We start from the raw sequence: 22,976 nt of genomic DNA on the forward strand, positions 1-22,976 counted from the left end.
AAACCTAGGGAGACAAAAATACATGTACCAGAAGACATGACTGTTACAATGATTTAATCCAAGGAAGAGTGTCCCCCCCCCCGTTCCCCCACCAAACACTACACACATTTCCAGCGAGCGTTCTGAAATTAAGCTCATCCTCTATGAAAACCCCAGTTTCCCCTCTGTCTAGCTGTGGACAAACTCCACAGCTAGCTCTTGGACAAACTACATTCCAGGTTCCCAAACTTAAGTTTTGTTCTCTGAAAAATCAGAATTCTTTAATGATCTGGTGGCAATCCTGACCCAAAGAGGTGAATGCCATCTTGCTTCCTGTGGTGACCCCGCATCTGGGCTAAAACCTGGCACTTAGGCAGGATGCCCGGGACTACTGGTATTGATATGTCAACCTCTGAACTCCATGTTTTATTGGATTCAGCTCTCTGAGTCCCTGTGGCAGTCTTGTATCCATTCTGTGTGTGTGTGTGTGTGTGTGTGTGTGTGTGTGTGTGTGTGTGTGTGTGTGTGCGTTTTGTGCCAGTCCTGTAGCATGAACTCAGGAACACTGTCCCTGAGCTTCTTTTCTTTTGCTCAAGGCTAGTGCTCTATCTCTTGAGCCACAGCTCCATTTCACCTTTTTCTAGTGATTCATTGGAGATAAGAATCTCATGGACTTTCCAGCCAGTGTTGGCTTCAGAAACAGTGGTTCTCAGATCTCAGCTTCCTGAGTAGCCGACTACCCGGCTAGGATTTCCCTGCTTCTTTTTTTGGGGGGAGGGAGGTGTAGAAGACAACAAGAAACAAAATATCTTCTTTTGATGCAGTGATGTCAAGTCTCTCAGGCTCCTTTTCCTGGCTTATAAAATGAGGATAATAAAAGTGGCTGGAAGAATTCGTTTTTTACCCCCTGTGGCTAAACGCGATCACTTCTGTGAATCACTTACTTAGTACCAGTCCTGGCACCAAAGTGAAGTTCTCAAGAAAAGCTCCTTAAAGATGAGGGGTGGGGATGGCGAGGGAAGAACCCATAGTCCTGAGGATGGATGAAGGCTCCGGTCTCTAGGTCTCAACTCCGGGGGGGCGTGGCCAACCAGGAAGGACGCGGCCCAGGCTTCAAATGTCGACCAATGGGCGCGCGGAGGGCGTGGTCTCGCCCCGCATGGGCGTGGCATCCGCAGGTGGGCGGGGCCAGGCCGCTGTGGGAGCCTCCGGGAAGAAGATGCTCGGGCCAGCCGCCACCGCCAGCCTTGTCGCCGCTGCCGCCCGCGCCCGCCACTGCCCCCCGGGCCCCCACTAGCGGCTGCCTCCTCCTCCTCCTCCTCCTCCTCTTCCTCCTCCCATCTCCAGCCCCCCGCCCCTAGCAGGGCCTGGGCGGGGGGGGGCGGGGGGCTCGGCCCTCCTCCCTAGGGACTAAAGAAAGGGGGGGGAGGTCCCGTCCCCTGACCACTCAGATCTTGAGGGAGACCCCCACCTCTCCGTTCTCTGGGGTACGAGGGGGGGTTCCATCCGAGACCCCCTCTCACCCTCTCCCCACCCGGCTCGCGTCCGCTCTCCAGGCTGTGTCAGCGCGCCCCCCCCCACACACACACAGCCGGAGCCGGGCTCCCCCCCTCGCGGGGTCCCCCTCCCCCCTCGCCGCCCCCTCCCCCTCCCCGCCCCCCCCACCATGAGGATGATGGCCGCCGGCGCGGTGCACGGCCTCTTCACGGCCTCCGCGGCCCCGCAGCCGCCGCCGCCCCCGCCGCCGCCGCCGCAGCCCCAGCCTCCCCAGCAGCCGTCGCCGCCGCCACAGCAGCCGCCGCCGCCGCCGCAGCCGCCGCAGCAGCAGCCGCCGCCCCAGGCCCCCCCCATGGAGCCCGAGGCCCCGGATTCCCGCAAGCGGCCCCTCGAGACGCCCCCCGAGGTGGTCTGTACCAAGCGCAGCAACACGGGAGGTGAGGGAGGCGCCCCGCGAGGGGAGCGGCGGGGGGGAGCGCCTTCCTCCACCCCCCACGGCCCTGGCAGGTGCAAGGGCTCCGGGTGGCGGAGAGGAGGGGCGCCCCTGCGGGAGCCGGGGCAGGCGGAGCGGGGAGGGGGTCGGGACCCTCTCCTCCTCTCGCCGCCGCAGGCCCCGGGGCCTAGAGCTTTGTTTGAATCCGAGGGGCTGGGGGGGAGGGGGTGGAAAGTGTCCTTGGTGGGGGGGCTCCGAGGATGGGGGACTCGGGTCCCTCCGGGCCCGGCGTCCGCGTCCTTGAGGGGTGTGTGGCGTGACCCTTTCGGGGCTGGGGTGTTCCCGCGGCTTGCGTGGCCCGGCGGGGGGAGGGGAGGGAGTAGAGGCGGCCGTGGACCCGGGAGCTGCCCCCGTCCTCCTCCCCGGGGATGTCCTGAGCAGAGCTCGTCCCCGGGGGACCCCGGGCCGGATTGTGCCTGGAGCCAGGCTGGGTGGGTGTGTTGGATGACAGGGAGGAAGAGGTGGGTGTGTAAAGTTGGGTGGGAGGCTAGGACAGGTGCATGTGTGAGTGTGAGAGAGTGTATGTGTGTGTGTGTGTCCATGAGAGCCCCACGAGGGCTAGGTGTGTGACAGAGAGGCTGGAGCTGACAGGATCCAGGGGGGATGTGTAAGTTGGGTGTGTAAGAGACAAGGCTAGGTGAGAGGGGCCGGGCTCTATGTCTGAGACCCTCCATGGGAGACGGATGTGTGCCAAGAGAAGCCGTGTGCTTGCCACCCAGAAGGGAGGCCAGTGGAAGAGGAGTGAGGCGTGTGTGCGTGTGTGTGACGAGCAAGGGGTGTGTGTGGGGGGTTCTCACTAGGATGGCCCTGTGCACTGGGGACAGAGGTTCCCCGTGTGTGACACAGCCATGGGGGCAGGGTGGGACTTGGAGAAGGCTGATGACAAGAAAAGGGTGTGGGTGTGACTCCAGAGAGGCTGTGGCTGGGCGTGACACCTGGAGGTGGGCAGCAGTGATGTCATAGGGGGGTGTGACAAGCCAGAGGCTCAGGCTTGGGGTAGGTAACAAGGGATAGTCCCCCTAAATGACAGGGGCGTGCAAGCATGAGAACCCGGGGAAGGAAGCATGTGTGTGTGTGTGTGTGTGTGTGTGTGTGTGTGTGTGTGTGTGTAAGAAGCTGGGAAGAGGTTGGGTGTGTGTGGCCAGAGATGGATGAGATGAGATGTATGACAAGTGTATGTGTGTGTGTGTGTGTGCGTGTGTGTGTGCGCGCATGTGTGTGCACGTGTATGTGTCTGTGATGCCATAAGGTGTGTGACCTGGGGAGCTGTGTGTAGAAGGAAAGCCAGGCTGGGGGATTGTGGTGGGGAGAGGCAGCTTCTGGGGAGGGGGTCTTCAGAGCCCAGACCCTTGGGAGGAGAGAGACCCCAGATCAGTAAAACTCCTCCCTGTTGGGTCACCTTGCCCCAAAGCTCCACTTCCTCTGGCCTTTTCCTCCGGATGGGAGAGGGGTGGCCTGAGGTCCAGTGCACCCTTTTCTTTCTCTGATATGTTGGGGGGCAGGCAAGGTTCCCAGTCCCTCTATGGAGATAAACACAGCTTCCTCTGGTTTCTTCCCTTGGCAGCCCCCTCCCAACCTCCAGCCACATAGGACAGAAGTCAGGGACCCCCTTGCATGCCTGTGAGCATGGCCGGTGGAAAGCGAGGGAAAGGGAAGTGGGGGAGGGATGGGAGGGAGTTTCCTGTCCTTCTTCCTGCACCCCCACCCCACCCCCAGCACACACATGAAAATGTCCCAGCCGACTTCCTTCCCTCCTTCCTGTCCCACTGCTATTCCCAGTGCTGGAGAGAATGGGGACTCAGAAGGCCCTTGAGCTCAGCCTGCCAGTCCACCTCTCCTGCTGGACAGGGGTCTGGAGGGGAGCCATCCCCCATTTTGCCTTAAAGGCACTGAGGTGCTCCAGAAGCTCCAGAGTGGCAGCGGTAACAATGAGCTGCTGCTAAGGACTGTCACCCCTCCCTACTAGGAGAATTGGGGACAGTTCTTGCACAACCCTCCAATGGAGATGATGGGAGCTGCTTTTTTGACAGATGAGGATGACCAAGGCTTAAAGGGTAGGAGACTATTTGCAAAGGTTACACAGCTCTTATTCGGGGGAGCAGGAAGGAGTGCAGGATGTAGGGGTCCTGGGCCACAGCTATCTAATGGCCTGTCATCCTCCAGGATCCATCTTCCCTCAGATTTTCCTCTCTCCCCTCTCCAGGATACCCTGGGGGAAACTGAGGCAAGGGGAACAATTTTCTACTGACAGTCTCAGGGCAAGTCAGGGTAAGGGGCCTGGGCTTTGATCTCAAAACAAAACAAAACAAAACTGGATAGCACATGTTAATAATGGCCCATTATGGCCGTGGGTGTGGGGTGCTGGGTCAACGGCGCCCCTCCCCATCTCAGCCTTTTCTGACCTTCAGGAACTTAACTGCAATGACAATGTACTCGTAGGCATCACAATGATTGTTTAATGCCTTTCCCCGCACTTTGACAAGAATAATAAATTGCAATAATGGCAAATGTTTATGGTGCTTCGATGTGCAAAGTATTATGGGAACTTATCAGCATGGCTCATTTCAATCCTTATAACAGTTACATTGGCCATCTAATCAATGAAAAATCTGAGGCCCAAAGAGCAGTGAAGCAACTTGTCCAAGGTCAGCCAGCTACCAACAGGCAGAGCTGTGATTCAGATCCAGGAGGCCCGCTCTGTTGTATGGGCCCCCATGTGGAAGCTGAGAGGTCGCGTCTCATAGGAAGTAGTGGCAGGCCAGACAGAAGCAGTTTCTTCTCCTCAACCCCTGTCCCTCCCCCTTGCTTCTGGGACACATGGGAGGAATAGAAGAGATGGAAGTTCATCCGAGTGACTTTCAGGTACCAGCTATTCTGGCAGATGCCATTGGGAGGGCACTGAGAGTAGGTGAACTGTGGTGAAAAGGTCAGAGGGAGGACTCTAGGCAGGTGACCATCACAGAAATAAAAGGATCACCTCCAAATCTGGTGAGGCAATCTGGAGAACAAATCTTTAGTGAGTGTGTGTGTGTGTGTGTGTGTGTGTGTGTGTGTGTGGTCCTGGGACTTGAACTCATGGCTTCAAGCTTATTAGGCAGGTAGGGCTTGCCTTCACTTCAGCCACGTAGCCCAGTCTTCTTTTGCTTTCGTTATTTTCTCATGTATTTTGCCCAGAGCTGGCCTCAGCCTTGGATCTTCCTTCCCATATCTCCCAGCGTTAGCTGAGACTACTCTGCCTGGCTCGACAAGCTAATTCCTAAGCTACAGTTGTAATATGCCTCATATTCCTGCCTGTGTTCTACCTCTGATGCCCCTGCAAACACAGAGAAAGCAAAGGAAAAGGAGCCGTATACAGGCATACACATATGTCACAACCCAAAAAATCCCAGCAGCCACCTTGGTGTCCCTCCGTCTCTAACACAAAGACAGTGTCACCAAGGTGCAAGCCCCAGAATGGAACCTTTTGGCAGAGAGACCACAGACTCTCTGAAAATGGGGATGTTAAGTTTTGCCTCTGTGGGTGGCTGGCCTGTCTGGGATGGCTTCCTGCAGGCAGTGAGATTTTTGGATGTGAAGTCTCAGGCCGGTGGTGAGCACCTCATAAACAAGAGCTATTGTCGCCATTCCTGCGACACTCAGAATGTAGTAAGACTCATTTGGTGCCAGCCAATCAGGAGCCATCCTAAGGAGACAGTTATGTCCTGGTCCCAGCCCTGCAGGAGCCAGCTGCCCCTTCTACACAGGCATTCCACTGAGGGATGTCGGATAGACATCCTGCAGCCCTCTCTGGCCACCTGCTCTCCCATTGCACCCTCAGCATCTCTGGTTTTTCCCCACCCCCCCCCACAGTCTCTTCAGTAGCAATGCCAGCCTCATGCCCCAGCCTTCTCATCCCTCCACAAAACACACCAAAACCACCAGCTCTGCCATTCTCAGTCCCCACGGAGTAGCACCCCAGCTTCTAGTCCCTGCACACATTCTATCACCCCCAAAACCACTCAAGAGCCAGGTGCAGTGGTACATGCATATAATCCCAGCTCCTCAGGAGGTGGAAATAGGAGGATCATCACTTAAGTCTGGCCCGGCAAAATTAAGAGACCCTATCTGGAAAACAAACTAAAAGCAAAAGGGCTGGGGGTGTGGCTGCAGTGACAGAGCACCTGAGTTCCATCAACAAAACACTGTATCATGTGTACCTCTGACTGTACTTTTTTTTTTGTGGCACCAGAGTTTGAACTCAGGGCTTTCAACTTCCTTGGTTTGCTTTTTGCTGGTTATTTTGGAGATAGACTTGATGATGTTTCTGCCCTGACTGGCCGTGAACCTCAGACCTCTAGATCTCAGCCTCCTGAGTAGCTAGAATGACAGGTGCAAGCCCCCAAGGAGACATGGCTGAAATTGCAGCCCTGAGGCCATGAGCCTCTTCTTCTGTTTGTGGTTTCATTGAGTAGAGAGAGCTGTCTATATCCCAAGAAAGGAGCTGGGGGGGGGGGCACTGGTTGGGTGGGTGAACAAGTTCAGGCATCTAAAGTTTATTTCCGTGATATTCCATGATAAGAACTTTCCCACAAGCAGAGCAAGTGCAAAGCTAGTTGTTTCAACTGATGGAAAGCATGTGATTTCTGGGGCTCTGAGTTCAGTTGGAGTCATATCTGTGCCCTTGGAACAAGGCTAGGAGATACAGGCCTAGCTTCTCCCCCCCCCCCCACTCCACCTCCTCCCGGAACAAAATGAAAGGATGTGGAGAAGATTCTAGAAAGGACCAGAAGCAGACTGATTTTTTTTTTCCTGGTGATACTGGGCATTTTGAATATAGAGTTGGGCATTTTCTAGACAGGCATTCTACCACCTGAGCCATTCGTCCAGTCATTTTTGGTTTGGGTTATATTTTTCATATAGAGTCTCCTATTTTTGCTACCTGTAGCCTCCCACACAGCTGGGATTACAGTGTAATCTGACACCCTTGGCTTCTTGATCAGAATGAGATCTTAGTAACTTTTCCCCTGGGCTGGCCTCAACCCAAGATCCTCTGCATCTCTGCCCCTCCAATCTTAGGATTACAGGTGTGGGCCACTCCAAGTTAAGAGTTTGGAGTTTCTACAGGCCTTAGTCTGAGATGGGGATCTCCAAGCACTCCAGGGAGAGTTGAGGGGATATGGCAACAACACTATTTTTTAATTTTTAATATATTTTGATATGTTCATGTGTTTTAGGGAGAAAAAGATCACCGAGTCTTTCAATGACTAGTAATGACCAATGACTCTAATGGCTAATAACGATTTTAAACTTTCTCTTTATTCATTTTGCTATTATTGCTTTGTTGTTGTTGTTGTTTTGTTGGTCATGGGACTTGAACTCGGGGCCTGGGCACTGTCCTTGAGCACTTGTTCTCAAGGCTAGCTCTCCACCACTTTGAGCCACAGCACCACTTCTGGTGTTCTGGTGGTTTCTTGGAGATAAGAGTCTCACAGACTTTCTTGCACTGGCTACCTTCAAACCATGATCCTCAAGTCTCAGCCTCCTGAGTAGCTAGGATTACAAGTGAGAGCCACCAGCACCCAGGCAAGTGGTAGAGCATTAGCCTTGAGAAAGCCCAAGGACAGTGCCCAAGCTCTGAGTTCAAGTCCCAGTACTGGCAAAAAAAATCAAGGATGGCTGGGAGTTTGGCCTAGTGGTAGAGTGCTTGCCTAGCATGCACAAAGCCCTGGATTCAATTCCTCTGTACCACATATACAGGAAAAAGACAGAAGTGGTGCTGTAGCTCAAGTGGCAGAGTGCCAGCCATGAGCAAAAATTATCCAAGGACAGTGTCCAGACCCTAAGTTTAAGTCCCAGGATTGGCACTTAAAAAAAATGGAGGAAATGGACCTTGTATGTCACACCTGGTCCCTGTTGTGTCCCAGCACCTAAATGGGGACTGGGAGTTAATAGGGCATCAGGAGGTAAGGTGAGGAAGGGAAGAAAAATAGGGAAGAGATAATAATGCAGGAAGTTCATAGGAGGAAAACTGAAGAAGGCAGGGCAGGCGACTGGGTTTAGATCTTCCCTGAAAAGATGTTCTTCCCCCAAGAAGCAGAAAATAGCTTGGGGAATTCCTTCAAGAAGCTCTTTCTCCTGATCTTCCAACAAAAATCCCATGCTGGCCGGACATGGTAGTATATACCTGAGGCAGGAGGACTGGAGATTTGAGGCCCACTTGGATTACAAAGTGAGAGCCTATCTGAAATGCCTAAGAGTTGTTTTCCTACTTGCAACGCATCTACTATTTGTTCATAAAGAACATAATAATAATGATAAAAATCAGGCACAGTGGCTCACATCTGTAATCCTTTGTGTGTGTGTGTGTGTGTGTGTGTGTGTGTGTGTGTGTGTGTGTGTGCGCGCGCGTGCATGCGTGCATGTGTGCGTGCGTGTTGGTCCTGGGACCTGAACTCTGGTTTGGGTACTGTCCCTGAGCTTCTTTTGTTCAAGGTGAGCACTCTACTGCTTGAGCCACAATGCCACTTCTGGCTTTTTTTGAGTGGTTTATTGGAGATAAGAATCTCATGGCGTTACCTGCCCAGGCTGGCTTTGAACCTTGATCCTCAGATCTCAACCTCCTGATTAGCTAGGATTACTGGTTAACTGCTCAGGAGGCTAAGATTTGGAGGACATATCTGATGCCAGCTTAGGCCAAAAATTAGTTTTACAAAATCACAAGACATTGGAGCCATGAGTTTGGCCTAGCGGTAGAACGCTTGTAGCATGCATGAAAACCCAGATTTGATTCCTTGGAACCACATACATAAGCAGGAAGTGGTACTTTGGCTCAAATGGTAGAGCACTAGCCTTGAGAAAGTCCAAGGACTGTGCTCAGGCCCTGAGTTCAGTCCCCAGGACTGGCCAAAAAAAAAAAATCACAAGATGCCCCCGAAACAATAAAAATCTGGGTGCAGAGGTTCTTTCTTGTCACTCAGCAATGAAGCATCAATAGGAGGATCAAGTTCCAGAGCAGCCCATAAAAGCAAGACTCATAGGTGAGGTAACTGAAGTCTACAGAGGTTGGAGGCTCCGTAACCCAAGTTATAGAACTGGAGAGTGATAAAACACCCACAGTACTTATCTCGAGTTGCTTGGGTTGGTCCACAGAGAACAATAATAATTCCCTGCTCCTGACAGGGGATGACAAAGAGAGAGGAGGCAGAGAATGGAGAGGCACCAGCCCCCTCTCTATTTGAGAGATGCCCACGAGCACCCCTTCTCTCAGGGGAAAGCAGGGAATAAAGATGAAAGTGGTGAGAGAGAAGCCGGAGCCTCAGGATTCCTGAGAATTCCTCCTGCTTTTCCCAGCACCCAGAGCCTGCGTGTCTCTGGGACAGGCAGAGGAGTAAAGGGAGGAAGGGAAAGCCTGGCAGGAAGGACCAATGGGAAGGCACTAGGGGCGGGCGCAATTACCTCATTGGCATAAAGGGTTTCATTAGGTCATTTTAAGAGGTTAAGAGGGGAAACCTCTTTATTTGGGATCCTGCCCCATGCCTGACAGGCCACACACCAGCCCCACTTGGCCACACTTCATCTTAAATTGACCAGGGAACCCTGAACCTTCTAATTAATTTGTTGATCTATTTTGTGCTGCTACTTGGGCTTGAACTCAGGGCATCCTGCTCTCACTTAGCTTTTTTTTTTTTCTTGTTTTTCCTCGGGAAACTGAGACACTTGATCTTGATAGCTGATGGTTATGGCTCATTGGCTGGCATAGTACTAACTGAGCCGGGCCTCCAAACTGCCCGTGTTGGCTTGTTGTTGTTGTTGTTGGTTGTGAGGCTTGAACTCAGGGCCTGGGCACTATCCCTGAGCTCATTTACTCAAGGCCAGTGCTCTACCACTTGGAGGCATAGCACCACTTGAGGTTTGGGAGTAGTTTATAGGAGATGAGAGTCTCACACACTTTTCTACCTGGGCTGGCTTTGAACCATGATCCTCAGATCTCCTGAGTAACTACAATTACAAGTGTGAGCCACCGGCACCTTACCATCACTTGGCATTTTTATTCAAAGCTGGCGTTTTACCTGTTGAGCCATAGTTCTGCATCTGCCTTTCTGGTGGTTCACTGGAGAGATAAGAGTTTCTTGGATTTGTCTGCCTGAACTACTTTCAAACCAGGATCTTCAGATCTTTACTTCCTGAGAAGCTAGGATGAAAGACATGAAGCTAGCTCATTTATTTATTCATTTAGTACTGGGCTTTGCCTTATATTAGGCCAGGCAAGCGCTCTTCCACTGAGCTATATTCATATTCTTTTCTTTTTTTCTTTAATTGCTCTGAAACAAGGTCTTGCTATGTAGTTCAAGCCTAGGCTCCCAAGTAGCTAGAATTACAGGTATGCATTACTTCACCTGGAAAATCTACATGCTAAGATTGCTGGGAGAGCTGGGAGTTTGGCCTAGTGGTAGAGTGCTTGCCTAGCATGCACGAAGACCCAAGTTCGATTCCTTGGTACCACACACATAGAAAAAAGCCAGAAGTGTTTCTGTGGCTCAAGAGGTAGAGCTCCAGCCTTGAGAAAGTCCAAGGACAATGCTCAGGCCCTGAGCTCAAGCCCAGGATTGGCCAAAAAAACCCAAAAAAACAAAAAACAAAAAAGATTGATGGGACTGTCGATGAGTACCCTTTCTTAGTGCTATAATAATTTCCCCCCACATAGCCCACGTGGTGGTGGTTGAACCATTTGCTCAGTATGTTGGGTTTCATGTGAGACAATGAAAATAGTTTTCCTTTGCTTGCTGGAAAAGGTTGAAGCTCCTATCTATAGTCCCAATGGTAGCTATAGCGACTTGGGATATGGAGGCAGAGGGAGATCAAGTTTGCGAGCAGCCTAGCCCAAGGTTAGACCACCCTGTCTCAAAAACAAAATACAAGCCAGCTACTAGTGGCTCCCACCTGCAATTCTAGCTACTCAGGAGGCTGAAGACATCGGTCTGGAACCAGAGATATCAGTTTTGTTCAGTTTTTCTGTAGATGAGATTTTAATAGTGCCTCCCTCATAGAACCAGTGTGAAAGCTCATAGGAACTGGTGTTTGCGAGTCTGGCACAACAGAGATGCTGTCGATGTTGAATAATGATGTGTGTTTAGCCTGGTGCCGCCTGTGGCTCAGACCCATAATCCTAGCTAATCAGAAGGCTGAGATCTGAGGATCAGGGTTCTAGGCCAGCTTGGGCATAAAAGTCTGTGAGACTCTTAGCTCTAATTAATCAGCAAAAAAACTGGAAGTGGATCTGTGGCTCAAGTAGTAGAGTCCCACACAGTGTGTGTGTGTGTGTGTGTGTGTGTGTGTGTGTGTGTGTGTGTGTGTGTGTGTGCACGCTCGCCCGTGCCAGTCCTGGTGTTAGAACTCAAAGCCTGGTGCAGTGTCTTCTACACTTGAGCCATAGTTCCTCTTGTGGCTTTTTTGGTGGTTAATTGGAGATAAGAGTTTCATGGACTTTCCTGCTCTGACTAGCTTCGAACCACAATCCTCAGATCTTGAATAGCTGGGCGTACAGATGTGAGCCAGCCTTAGTTATATTCTTTAGAAGGGTTTCCCTGGACTCTACATCTGCCATTGTCCTCTTTGGTCCCTGTCCCCTTCCCTGCCTCTTTGTATTTTGGTAGTTAGTTTGTACTTGAATCTGACATGAAATAGACTGTCTCTCTCTCTCACTTTCTAGAAGAACATAGCTAGGTAAGCTGAAATTCTTTTGGCCTTATTTGCCTCATCTACTCACAAAATCAGCTAGCTTTTACTATTTCTCATGGCTGTTTTCCCACACCCAGAGAGAGAGGCTCCGTTGCTGTTTGTTGAATGACTGAATGAATGGAGCAAATTTGTATTCTCTGGCTACTAGCAATTTCTATAGTATTTTCTGCCCACCCTATGCTGCACCCCTCCTGGGAGGCTCCCCACCCCTCACTGACTCCCCTCTACCCTGCATGCCCTGCAGAGGAAGGCGAATACTTCCTGAAGGTGCTTATCCCCAGCTACGCTGCGGGCTCCATCATCGGCAAGGGCGGCCAGACCATCGTGCAGCTGCAGAAGGAGACGGGAGCCACTATCAAATTGTCCAAGTCCAAAGATTTCTACCCTGGTGAGCACCGGTCTGGGTCTCCACCCCCCAGGCCTCCTCCTCTTCTTCCTGCCCTCACATCTGGACCCTGCATGAGGAGGAAGGGGGTGCCTTTGGGGGCACTGAGAGTAGTGTGTATTGGGTGGGGGGGGGAGACCTCCCCTCCCCCTAAGGAGACAGAGCTGCCCCCAACCAGGGGGCCTGGCCTGAGCAGATGGGGCTGGGGGCAGGGCCAGACAATGGCCTGATGCATATTCATAGCTCATTTGCATGAGGCTAGCAGATGTGTCCCTTCCCACACACCTGCCCCCTTGGGTCAGTTAGAGGAGCCTCGATGGAAGGGGAGGCAGGTGTCAGAGTGTCCCTCGGGGCCTGGGGAGGCCAGCCCTCCATGTAACACATACCCCAGGCTCTTGCCTTTGGATTTCTGTCCCCTCGTTTGCTCGTCTCAGTGAGATGTCTCTCAGGTTTTTTTGTTTGCTTGTTTGTTTGTTTGTTTTCTGCTTTTATTTTTAATTTTTGGTGGTACTCAGGACTTCACACTTGAGAACTACTACACCCTCAAGCCTTCTTGGTAGTTTTGGGTTTTTTTTCTGAGAGTCCGTCATGGGGCTTGAACTCAGGGTCTGAGCATTGTCCCTGAGCTGTTTTGCTCAAGCATTCTACCACTTCTGGCCTCAGCTCTGTCACCACTTTTGGAATGGTTATTTGGAGATAAGAGTCCTTTTCTTCCCAGGCTCGCTTTGAACCATGATCCACAGGTCCAGCCTTCTGAGTAGCTAGGAATACAGGCATGAGCCACTGGCTCCCAGCTTTTTTTTTTTTTTTTCTTTTTTCCAGTCTTGAGGCTTAATCTCAGCCTGGGCATTGTTCCTAAATTGCTTGCTCAAGTTTAGCACTCTACCACTTGAGCCCCAGCACTACTTCTAACTTTTTCTGGTTAATTGAAGAGAAGACTCTCATGGACTTTCCTGCCCTGGCTGGCTTTGGTCCATGGTCCTCGGATCTCAGGCTCCTGAGCAGCTAGGATTACAGGCGCCCAGCTTAGGTCATCCTTGAGTCCCCAGCTTTCCTTTGGTTTCTGTATTTCCGATTCTTTTTTTCTCCCCGTTCTAGCTCACATTCTGCTTCTGTTTGGATAACCCTGGCCCATCTGTCCTGTCTGACCTTCCCTCTGTCTGTCCTTTTCTCATCTACCAGCCTTCCTTTCTTCCCCAGGTTCTCACCTTGTTCTCAGAATTCTGTTCAGCCACTTCCCAGTAGCTAGCTAGGTACTTCTCTGTTGGCCAACTTTTTATCTACTGGCTTCCTCACCACCCCCTCCCACAGCTGCCAGGTCCCCCTTTCCATTTCTTTCCTCCAACTTCTTTTCTCAGCTTCTCATGGCTGACTTTCCCATTCCTTGCACACCCAGTCCCTTGTCTGTCTCTGCTCAGGCTTCACCTCTTCTTCAACCACACAGTTTTCAAGGCTCCTCTGCTCTCTCGAACCACGCCCACCGCCCTCCTCCACTCCCAGGACCCTCCCAGGGTCTCTCCCTCCTCTCATACAAGACATCCAGAAATCCAGGAAAGGCATGGTGAACTGGAGCTGATTCTAGTTCATCCTTAATCTCCCCTTGCAGTTTTTTAGGTCAAACATCAGAGATAGAGCTCTCAGGGTCAGAACACATTTCTCTCTCTCTCTCTCTCTCTCTCTCTCTCTCTCTCTCTCTCTCTCTCTCTCTCTCTCTCTCTTTCCTTCTCCCTCTCCCCCCCCCCCCAACCTCCCATCTCACTAAGCAGCTCTGGCAGAATTTACAGAAAAATCCAATGACCCACTGGAGGCCTCCTCCCTCTCTCTTCCACTCTGGCCCAGTTTCTCTGCACCCCATAGCCCACATGAGGTGGATGAGTCCTCTGCAGAGGACACTCATCTGAGGACACTGGCTCTTGGGCCCCAGATCACATTCTGTGCCATGAGCTATGTCATCCCCTCCCAACATGCCCCATGAGCCAGGCTGCTGAGGAGCCCAGGGGCTGGGACCATCCAGCCTTGCTTCTCCTAGAGGTGAACAGTGGGAGTCACCATCTCTCCTGAGCCTGAGACCCCAGGTCCTGGAGAGGTGACCAGCACCCCCCCACACACTCCCCATCAGAGACTTCCAGACTCATTCAACCTGGGCCAACTCTTAGTTCAGAGGTGAAGGATCCAGCTCCCTTGTTCTGGTCTTTGGAAGTACCTGGAAACACAAGACCCTAAGACTTCAGGACCATTTCTGCACGGCTACCTCCCTCCCTCCCTCCCTCCCTCCCTTCTTCCCTCCCTCCCTCCCTTCCTTCCTTCCTTCCTTCCTTCCTTCCTTCCTTCCTTCCTTCCTTCCTTCCTTCCTCTCTCCCTCTCTCTGGGCCTCCCTGCCTCCCTCCTCTCTCTTATTTTTTCTTTCTTTCTGTTCACTGGCATTTGAGGTCTCTTGGTGGCTAGGCACACAAACACACACACACACACACACACACACTCTGAAAATGAAAGTGTTGGGGGGGGCCTGACTCAAGTGATAGAGTATTTGAGTTCAACTCCTAGTAACAACAACAAAAAAGTGATTCAGGATCATAGGAAAGCAGACATGGTAATCCCCAATGTCATCTAGCTATTAGGAGGCACAAATAGGAGGATGACAGTCTAAGGCTGGCCCCAGAAAAAAAAAATTGAGATCCTATCTGAAATATAATTTCCAAAACCAAAAATTTGGAGCCAGGAATTTGGCCTAGTGGTAGAGTGCTTGCCTAGCATAGGGTAGAGCTCTAGCCTTGAGGGAAAAAAAAAAAGTCTAAGGACAGTGCTCAGACTCTGGGTTCAAGACACACAACTGGCAAAAAAAAAAAAAAAACAAAAAAACACAAACTTGGGGCCGGGTGTTCAGCCTAGTGGTAGAGTGCTTGCCTAGCATGCATGAAGACCCCAGATCGAGTCTTCAGTACCACACAGAAAAAAGCCAGAAGTGGTGCTGAGGCTCAAGTGGTAGAGCTCTAGCCTTGAGAAAGCCCAAGGACAGTGCTCAGGCCCTGAGCTCAAGCCCAGGACTGGCACAAAAAAAAAAAAAAAAAAAAAAAAGCACAAACCTAGCCGAGCGCGGTGGCTCAAGCCTGTAATCCTAGCTACTCTGGAGGCTGAGATCTGAGGATTGCAGTTCAAAGCCAGCCTGGGCACTAAAGAATGTGAGACTCTTATCTGCAATCAATCACCAGAAAAGAGGAAGTGGGGCTGTGGCTCAACGGGTAGGGCGGTAGCCTTGAGCTGAAGACCAACACTTTGACGTTCCAGGTCATGAGTAAATTGGGGGACAGAGGTTTTCACTTAGTCACCATGACCACAGCGGAAGGGCCTGGCTGAAGGGCTCTGCATGGTGCCCGGTGCTTGGCATTACAGAATTACCAGCTATGGGATATGTTTCCCTAATTTAACTGGGCCCTCCTGCTGTAAGACCCTCCAATGACCCCCAAGTTAGGAACTACAAAGAGTGGACAGTCCCAAATGCTCACAGAGATGGGGATCCTGGCCACTTCAGCCAGATCTTCCGGGGCGGGGGGTCCCCCTTCCCCACCCCACCTCATTCCACAGCCTGACCCACACCCTTTCCTATTTACACACAGCCAGAAGCAGCCTGCTGGCTGAGTCACCCTTGGCACTGACCTTAGCCATTGTTCAGAGATGGGGGGGTTAAAAGTAAAGATGATGTCCCAAGCTGACATGGGGCCTTCAGCTGGCATGCCAGGCTCACTGGACAGTGGTACTGCCAAGTGTTCCAGACACTCTGCCATGAAGGCTGGCACACATTCAGGATGTTTTACACACCCAGGAAGTGTCCCTCTGGAGGAGGATGGGCCACTCACACTGAGCACACAGAGCACACACACACGCTCACCCAAACATTCAGTGTGTGCACTCAGGCCATCACAGTGCAGCCATCTTTGTCTTGCTGTGACACACTCAGCCACACTCACAGACGCACATTGGCCATCCAATCGCACGGCTATCCCTGAACATCTCTGCTTCCTGCATCATTGGGTGTGGATCCTCGGAGGGGTGTGACATCTCCCCTTGCTCACACGGTGCACACACACATATGAACACATGCACACTGCCAGTGAATTGCTCATGTCCTCTTACAGCCTACTTCCTGAGAGTCTTTTTTTTTTGTCCTGGGCTTGAGCTCAGGGCCTGAGCACTGTCCTTGGACTTTCTCAAGGCTAGAGCTCTACCACTTGAGCCTCAGCACCACTTCTGGCTTTTTTTCTATGTATGTGGTACCAAGGAATCGAACCCAGGTCTTCATGCATGCTAGGTGAGCACTCTACCACTAGGCCAAACTCCTGGCCCCTTCCTGAGAGTCTTTTATGCTTTCAAACTCATACTCTGCTCAGCCTTGAAAGTAGTATTGTAACTCAGCTCATCCCCACCACACACTAAGTCTCATATCTGTTACTCTTTTTGTCTCTTATACAAATTAAGGTAATCTAGTTTTGCCCAGCTACACACACACACACACACACACACACACACACATCATATCTGTAGCCAAGGCCCTGAAGGGGTCCCCAGCAAAGGCAACTAAAAGCCCACCCTCCTTTCACAGAATGTCTTCATCCTCCAAGCGTTGCCTTTGACTTACCCTGCTCTCCCCGGTCCACCTACACCCCTGCCCTCTCCCCCACCTCTCAGCCCTTCCATCTGGTGGGTTCAGACAAGCACTCAGCCTCCCTCCCATCCCCCACTCCTTCCCCATCCTCTCCAAAAGCCCAGAGGCCAACGCTGCAGGCTTTGAGGAGTTGCCATGGCAACTGAGCTTCATCCCTCATCCCCCCCCTCCCCTTGGGGGTGGGCTGAGGACCAGGCCAGCCAGACCGATAAGGGGGTTCCAGTTACTGTGGTAACCGTTACAGGCCTGAGCACTCAGCTTTTAGAAGAAGGGAGGGGGGGCCCACAGTGAGTGAATGGTTGCCAGAGCAACCGTGGGGAGCCCGAAAGAACTAGGAAGAGGCAGCTGAGGCTGGTCGTCCCAACCATGGCTTCTGTGGGCGCGCCAAGCACCAAAGCATCATTCTCTCATGCTCTAGGGCTGTTTTAGGGGAGGGAGATAAAGTGCAGATTATGAAACGGATTCCATTCATTCATTCATTCATTCATGTCCCTCCTGATCACTCATAGCAGCTTGATCACACTGACTACACAGCCATCAAACAGCCAGGTCCACTCCTGCCTCAGTTTCCCCTTCTGTCAAATGGGGCTTGTCTCTCAGGAAATGGCCCCATTCTTCTCTCTCTTCCTTGCTCAACAGGAACCACAGAGCGGGTGTGCCTAGTACAGGGCACAGCAGAGGCCTTGAATGCTGTGCATAGCTTTATTGCCGAGAAAGTCCGAGAAATTCCTCAAGCGATGACCAAACCTGAGGTGGTCAACATTCTTCAACCCCAAACCACAATGAACCCCGACAGAGCCAAGCAGGTCAGCTGGGCCAGAGGGTGGGTTGCTGTGAATGCTGGTGACATTCAGGAGGGGATCCCCACCTGCCAGTGCCTGCATGGGGGGGTCAGTGGGACAATGAGTTTATCACCAAATACCTGCCGCTGATTATTTATTTTATTGCTAATTATTATGAGGAAGTCAGGGGCTGGAAGCGTGGTTTAGGTGGTAGACCAGCAGCCAGTGAGTGAAGGCAAAGCATCAGATGGCAAGTTTGAGTCCTATTCTTGGATCAAAAAATTTAAAAAAAAAAGGACGTTAGAAAGAGATCAGTTAGCGGGGCACTGTGGCTCGCACTTGTAATCCTAACTACTCAGGAGACTGAGATCTGAGGATCAAGGTTCAAAGCCAGCCTGGGCACGAAAGCCTGCGAACAGACTCTTATCTCCTATTAATTACCAGAAAAGGGGGAGCGGGGCTGTGGCTCAAGGGAGCAGCTGAAGAGCTCAAGAGCTCAAGAACAGCCCCAGGCCCAGAGTTCAAGCCCCATGACCCCCCATCCCCACCCCACGCTCAAGAACAGCCCCAGGCCCAGAGTTCAAGCCCCATGACCCCCCATCCCCACCCCACGCTCAAGAACAGCTCCAGGCCCAGAGTTCAAGCCCCATGACCCCCCATCCCCACCCCACACAAAGAGCTCAGTCGGCTCGAGGGGTAGAGCTCTAGCCTTGAGAGAACCCGAGGAAGGGCCCAGGCCCCGAGCTCCAGCCCAGGCCCGGCTCGGCCCCCGGGCGTGGGACTCATCCAGACGGCGGACACCCCAGCCCAGGGCCTCACCCTTCCCCAGCTCCTCCTCTCCCCGCGGCCTCGCCCCATTGTCTCTCGGAACGACCTGCTTCCCACTTCCTGTACGCAACCGGAAGTGGCTGCACGACGGCTCTGCCACTCCAAAAGATTCATGGTGGACTCCTCTCCCCCTCCTCCATCATTCCTGTGTGTTTGGGAGGGCAGAGGTGATACTTCGTGGGAGAGAGAGCGGGGGAGGGGTAGGGGGGGTCCCAATCCCACTCAGCCCTCTCAGGAAGGGATGGATGGGGGAGGAGGGCAGCTGCTCTTCGGTTACCTTAGTTACCAGGGAAGCGGTAGCGTTGGGGGCGTGGCTAGCAGCGGGCCAATCGCCTCGCGGGCCTTCCTGGTTGCCATGACGACGGCGCGCACGCTGGGGGCAGGTGGACCCCCTCCCCAGGCAACGCCCCTGTGCTCGGTGGTCCTTCCCCGGGTGGTGGGAGGAGGAGGGAGCGCGCCGACGTGGCTGCGCTCGATTCTGGGTGCACAGAGGAAGAGAGAGGGTCTGGGTAGGAGGACTCGGGCATTCCTGGGCCCAGAGAGGGGATCCTGACTTCCGACCAGCTCGCGAGGGGCGCGGTGGGCAGCCAGGCCTAGAAGGACGTGGCCAGAGACAAAGCTCGCTTCCCCCCCGCCCCTTCCCCACCTCCCCCTCCCCAAAAAAGACAGCGGGCTGTGACGCCTGGAGCACAGCCACTGTCCTTGGTGCTGAAGCGGCCCGGCTCCTCCGGCCCTGCTAAGCCTCTCCCAAATTCCTGTGTCAGGAGCAGGGCCCGGTTTACACACAGCTTACAGGAAGGCAAGGACGTTGCCTCTTCCCTCCGCTTTGATAGCGGCCACAAGGGACTCAGGGTTCATCCAGAGTGTGTGGATGCTGCAGGGAAATGGGGTCAGAGCCTTCTGTGCCTGAGCCGCCTTCCACGGCCGGCCTCTACTCCACAGGAGCTCCAGGACAGAGCTCCAGGCTTTCACCTCTGCCTTGTATTATTTGAGGACTCAGAAGAATCAGAGATCAGGCTCTGGAATCCGATGTTGAATTCCTTCCTTCTCTGTCCTTACTTCCTATCTAGGTGACCTTAAGCAAGTGATTTCGTTTCTCCAGGCCTCTTGTTTGTAAAATGAGATTCATTATGGTACCTGCTTGAGAGTAGTAGATGTTTCGGGGTGTTTCAAAAGCACTAGCAAGTGCATTGATATACGTGGGCTCTGGGCACTGTCCTGTGGCTTTTTCATTTAAGGTTGTTGCTTTACCATTTGAGGCGCAGTTCCAACTTATGGCTTTTTGTTAGTTAACTGAAGATAAGAGAGTTTCAGGGGCCGGGAGTTTGGCCTAGTTGTAGAGTGCCTGCCTAGCATGCACGACAAGCAGGGTTCAATTCCTTCTTGTAATATTCCTAACAAAAGCTGAAAGTGGTACTGTGGCTCAAGTGGAAGAGCCATAGCTTTGAGAAAGCCTAAGGACAGAGCTCAGACCCTGAGTTCAAGCCCCAGGACTGACAAAAAAAAAAAGTCTTCAGGTCTTTTTTGAGCTGGCTTGGAATTGTGATCCTCAGATCTCGGCCTCCTGAATAGCTGGGATTATAGGCCCGAGTCACCTGTGTCTTGTATAGTTCAATTAGTGTGTGTGTGTGTGTGTGTGTTTAGTACTGGGGCTTGAACTCAGAGCCTGGGCACAGTTTCTGAACTTTTGTGCTCAAGGCTAGCACTCTACTACTTGAACCACAGCCGCTCTTCCAGCTTTTTTTTTTTTTTTTTTTTTTTTGGTATTCAATTGGAGATAAGTGTCTCATAGACTTTCCTGCCATGGGCTGGCCTGGAACTGAGACTCTCAGATCTGAGTCTCCTCAGTACTGCTGGGATTCCAGGCGCGAGCCACCTGTATAGGGTGATATATATATATATATATATTTTTTCAACACCCTGTAAGGCCACTCCGTGCGCCTGCTCTGGGGTTCTGGGCAGTACCCCTCCAAGGGCCTTCCCGTGACCTCGGGCGCCAACCCATCCCCCTCTCCGCGTCCTCCCCCATACCTCCCCCCCCCCACAGGCCAAGCTGATCGTCCCCAACAGCACGGCCGGGCTGATCATCGGCAAGGGCGGCGCCACGGTGAAGGCGGTGATGGAGCAGTCGGGCGCCTGGGTGCAGCTGTCGCAGAAGCCCGAGGGCATCAACCTGCAGGAGCGCGTGGTGACGGTGAGCGGCGAGCCCGAGCAGGTGCACAAGGCCGTGAGCGCCATCGTGCAGAAGGTACAGGAAGACCCCCAGAGCAGCAGCTGCCTCAACATCAGCTACGCCAACGTGGCGGGGCCCGTGGCCAACTCCAACCCCACCGGCTCGCCCTACGCCAGCCCCGCCGACGTGCTGCCCGCCGCGGCCGCCGCCGCCGCCTCGGCCGCCGCGGCGTCGGGGCTGCTGGGCCCCGCGGGGCTGGCGGGCGTGGGCGCCTTCCCCGCCGCGCTGCCCGCCTTCTCGGGCACCGACCTGCTGGCCATCAGCACGGCGCTCAACACGCTGGCCAGCTACGGCTACAACACCAACTCGCTGGGGCTGGGGCTCAACTCGGCCGCCGCCTCGGGCGTGCTGGCCGCCGTGGCCGCGGGCGCCAACCCGGCCGCCGCCGCCGCCGCCAACCTGCTGGCGTCGTACGCGGGCGAGGCGGGGGCCGGACCGGCCGCGGGCGCCGCCCCGCCGCCGCCGCCGCCGCCGCCGCCCCCGCCCGGCGCGCTCGGCTCCTTCGCGCTGGCCGCCGCCGCCAACGGCTACCTGGGCGGCGCGGGGCCCGGGGCCGCGGCGGGCGCGGGGGGCGGCCCGCTGGTGGCCGCGGCCGCCGCCGCCGCCGCCGCCGCCGGGGCGGCCGCCGGGGGCTTCCTGACGGCGGAGAAGCTGGCGGCCGAGAGCGCCAAGGAGCTGGTGGAGATCGCCGTCCCCGAGAACCTAGTGGGCGCCATCCTGGGCAAGGGGGGCAAGACGCTGGTGGAGTACCAGGAGCTGACGGGCGCCCGCATCCAGATCTCCAAGAAGGGCGAGTTCCTCCCCGGCACGCGGAACCGGAGGGTCACCATCACGGGCAGCCCCGCGGCCACGCAAGCCGCTCAATACCTCATCAGCCAGCGGGTCACCTACGAGCAGGGCGTGCGGGCCTCCAACCCCCAGAAAGTGGGATGAGGCCTGCGGCGGGGGGGCGCGCGCGCCTCCGCCCCGTCCTCCCCCCTGCGCCTCCTCCTGGACCTCCTCCCTCCTCCTCCTCCTCCTCCTCCTCCTCCTCCTCCTCTGGCTCCTCCTCTTCTCCTGCAGCTTTGGGGTGCTCCTGCTCGCTCTGCGGGGTGGGGGGCGGGGGAGGTCCGACTGCGCCCCTCCCCCCTCCGGTCGTGGTAGGCAGGCTTGAGTGGCGCGGGGGGAAGGGGCTCAGAAGCCCCGTCCCCAGCTCTGAGTTGGCCCCTCCTCCCTCCCTCCCGCTTCCACCCCCCCCTCCCTGTGCTTTGGCTGGGCCTGACCCACCTACCCAGGGCCCAGGTCTGTGTGATATCTGTATATATGGCATTTTGCTCATTTTAATAGAAAACAAAGCGTTATTTTCTCCTTCTTTCCCTCCTTTTCTTCTCTCCTCCTCCCCTCTCCCTTTTTCTTTTTTATTTTTTCTTCCTTTTTCTCTTCTCCACCTCCTCCCCACCCCCAGTCCTGACCTCCGGTAAGGATCGTTGTTTTTTTTTTTTCTTCTCCCTTTGTAAGTTGTAGTTTCTATTTGGGAGGAGGGGAGGGAAATCTCTGGGTCACCAGGAACGAGGAGGGGGGGGGGGAGCCTTCCCAAAACACAACACCCCTCTCTTTGCCTTCCTGCTTTCAGTTCCACAGTCCTGGGAAGGGACAGGCCCTCGAGCTAGCCCAGGAGCCCGAGCCCAAATGGGGGCCTTTGGAGCAGGGACCCAGAGTTCCTGGGTTTCCTTGGCTCCTCTGCCTGCCCCTCCTCCACCGGAGTTGCCCTGTCTGGGTGGAATGTTCACTCTTGTGTTGAATGGGGGCAAGGACACAGGCCCCCTGGGAATGAGGCCAGCTCTGGGATTGGGCCTGGCCTGGGAGCAGGCCTCTTGTGCGGTGACTAGAGCAATGTGCTATGGCATCTCTGTGGCTTTTCCTAGAGTAGTGAGAATGTGTGGGAGGGGGCTCCGTTGTGATGTCACTGAGTCAAGTCGTTTTCTGGGAGGGACGCTCAGGGCAGGCCTACTTCCCTGGAGGTCACTTCCTGTGGGGAAAAAAAAGAGACCAGCACCTCCGCCGGGGTCTCAATGAGTACTTCCTTGAAAGTCACCCAAGTGAGCCAAGGGGAGGGGAGGTACTTCCTGTGGAGTGGTGGGGACAAAGCGGTGCACTTCCGGCATTGGACAGTGGTCAGTCCCCACCCTTCTCCACTCACCCACACTCCTCTTCAGTGGGTGTTGCCTTGGGAGTTTTCCTAGGAAGAGAGTAAGTGGGATTTGGAGCTTATCTAAGGATGCTAAGTGACAAACCCCAAACTGTCAAGGTCATCTCCATGCAAACATGCCAAGTCTGTGAACTCGCTCTGGCAGGCTGGGGTCGGAGGTGGAGCCAGTGGAAAGCATTGTCACAGATGGCCTTCCACTCCCGCCCCACCCTCC

At 54.0% G+C, this 22,976-nt stretch overlaps 1 protein-coding gene across 1 annotated transcript; it reads left to right on the forward strand.

Moving 5' to 3' along the window:
• Positions 1–1,193: 1,193 nt before the first annotated feature.
• Positions 1,194–22,556, forward strand: Nova2 (NOVA alternative splicing regulator 2). Its single transcript, XM_090322177.1, has 4 exons — positions 1,194–1,913; positions 11,931–12,074; positions 17,371–17,537; positions 20,389–22,556. Exons 1-4 carry the CDS (start codon positions 1,646–1,648, stop codon positions 21,505–21,507), a joined length of 1,698 nt encoding a protein of 565 aa, XP_090178303.1. The 5' UTR covers positions 1,194–1,645; the 3' UTR covers positions 21,508–22,556.
• The last annotated feature ends 420 nt before the right edge of the window (positions 22,557–22,976 follow it).

This window comes from Megascapheus bottae, chromosome 31 (genome assembly GCF_031878675.1).
Source record: "Megascapheus bottae isolate mThoBot1 chromosome 31, mThoBot2.hap1, whole genome shotgun sequence".
NCBI lineage: Eukaryota > Metazoa > Chordata > Mammalia > Rodentia > Geomyidae > Megascapheus > Megascapheus bottae.

Coding starts and splice junctions, on each gene's coding strand:
- Nova2 (XM_090322177.1), top strand. CDS start 1,646: ATGAGGATGATGGCCGCCGGCGCGGTGCACGGCCTCTTCACGGCCTCC. Junction 1,914..11,930: donor CAAGCGCAGCAACACGGGAG/GTGAGGGAGGCG, acceptor CATGCCCTGCAG/AGGAAGGCGAATACTTCCTG. Junction 17,538..20,388: donor ACCCCGACAGAGCCAAGCAG/GTCAGCTGGGCC, acceptor CCCCCCCCACAG/GCCAAGCTGATCGTCCCCAA.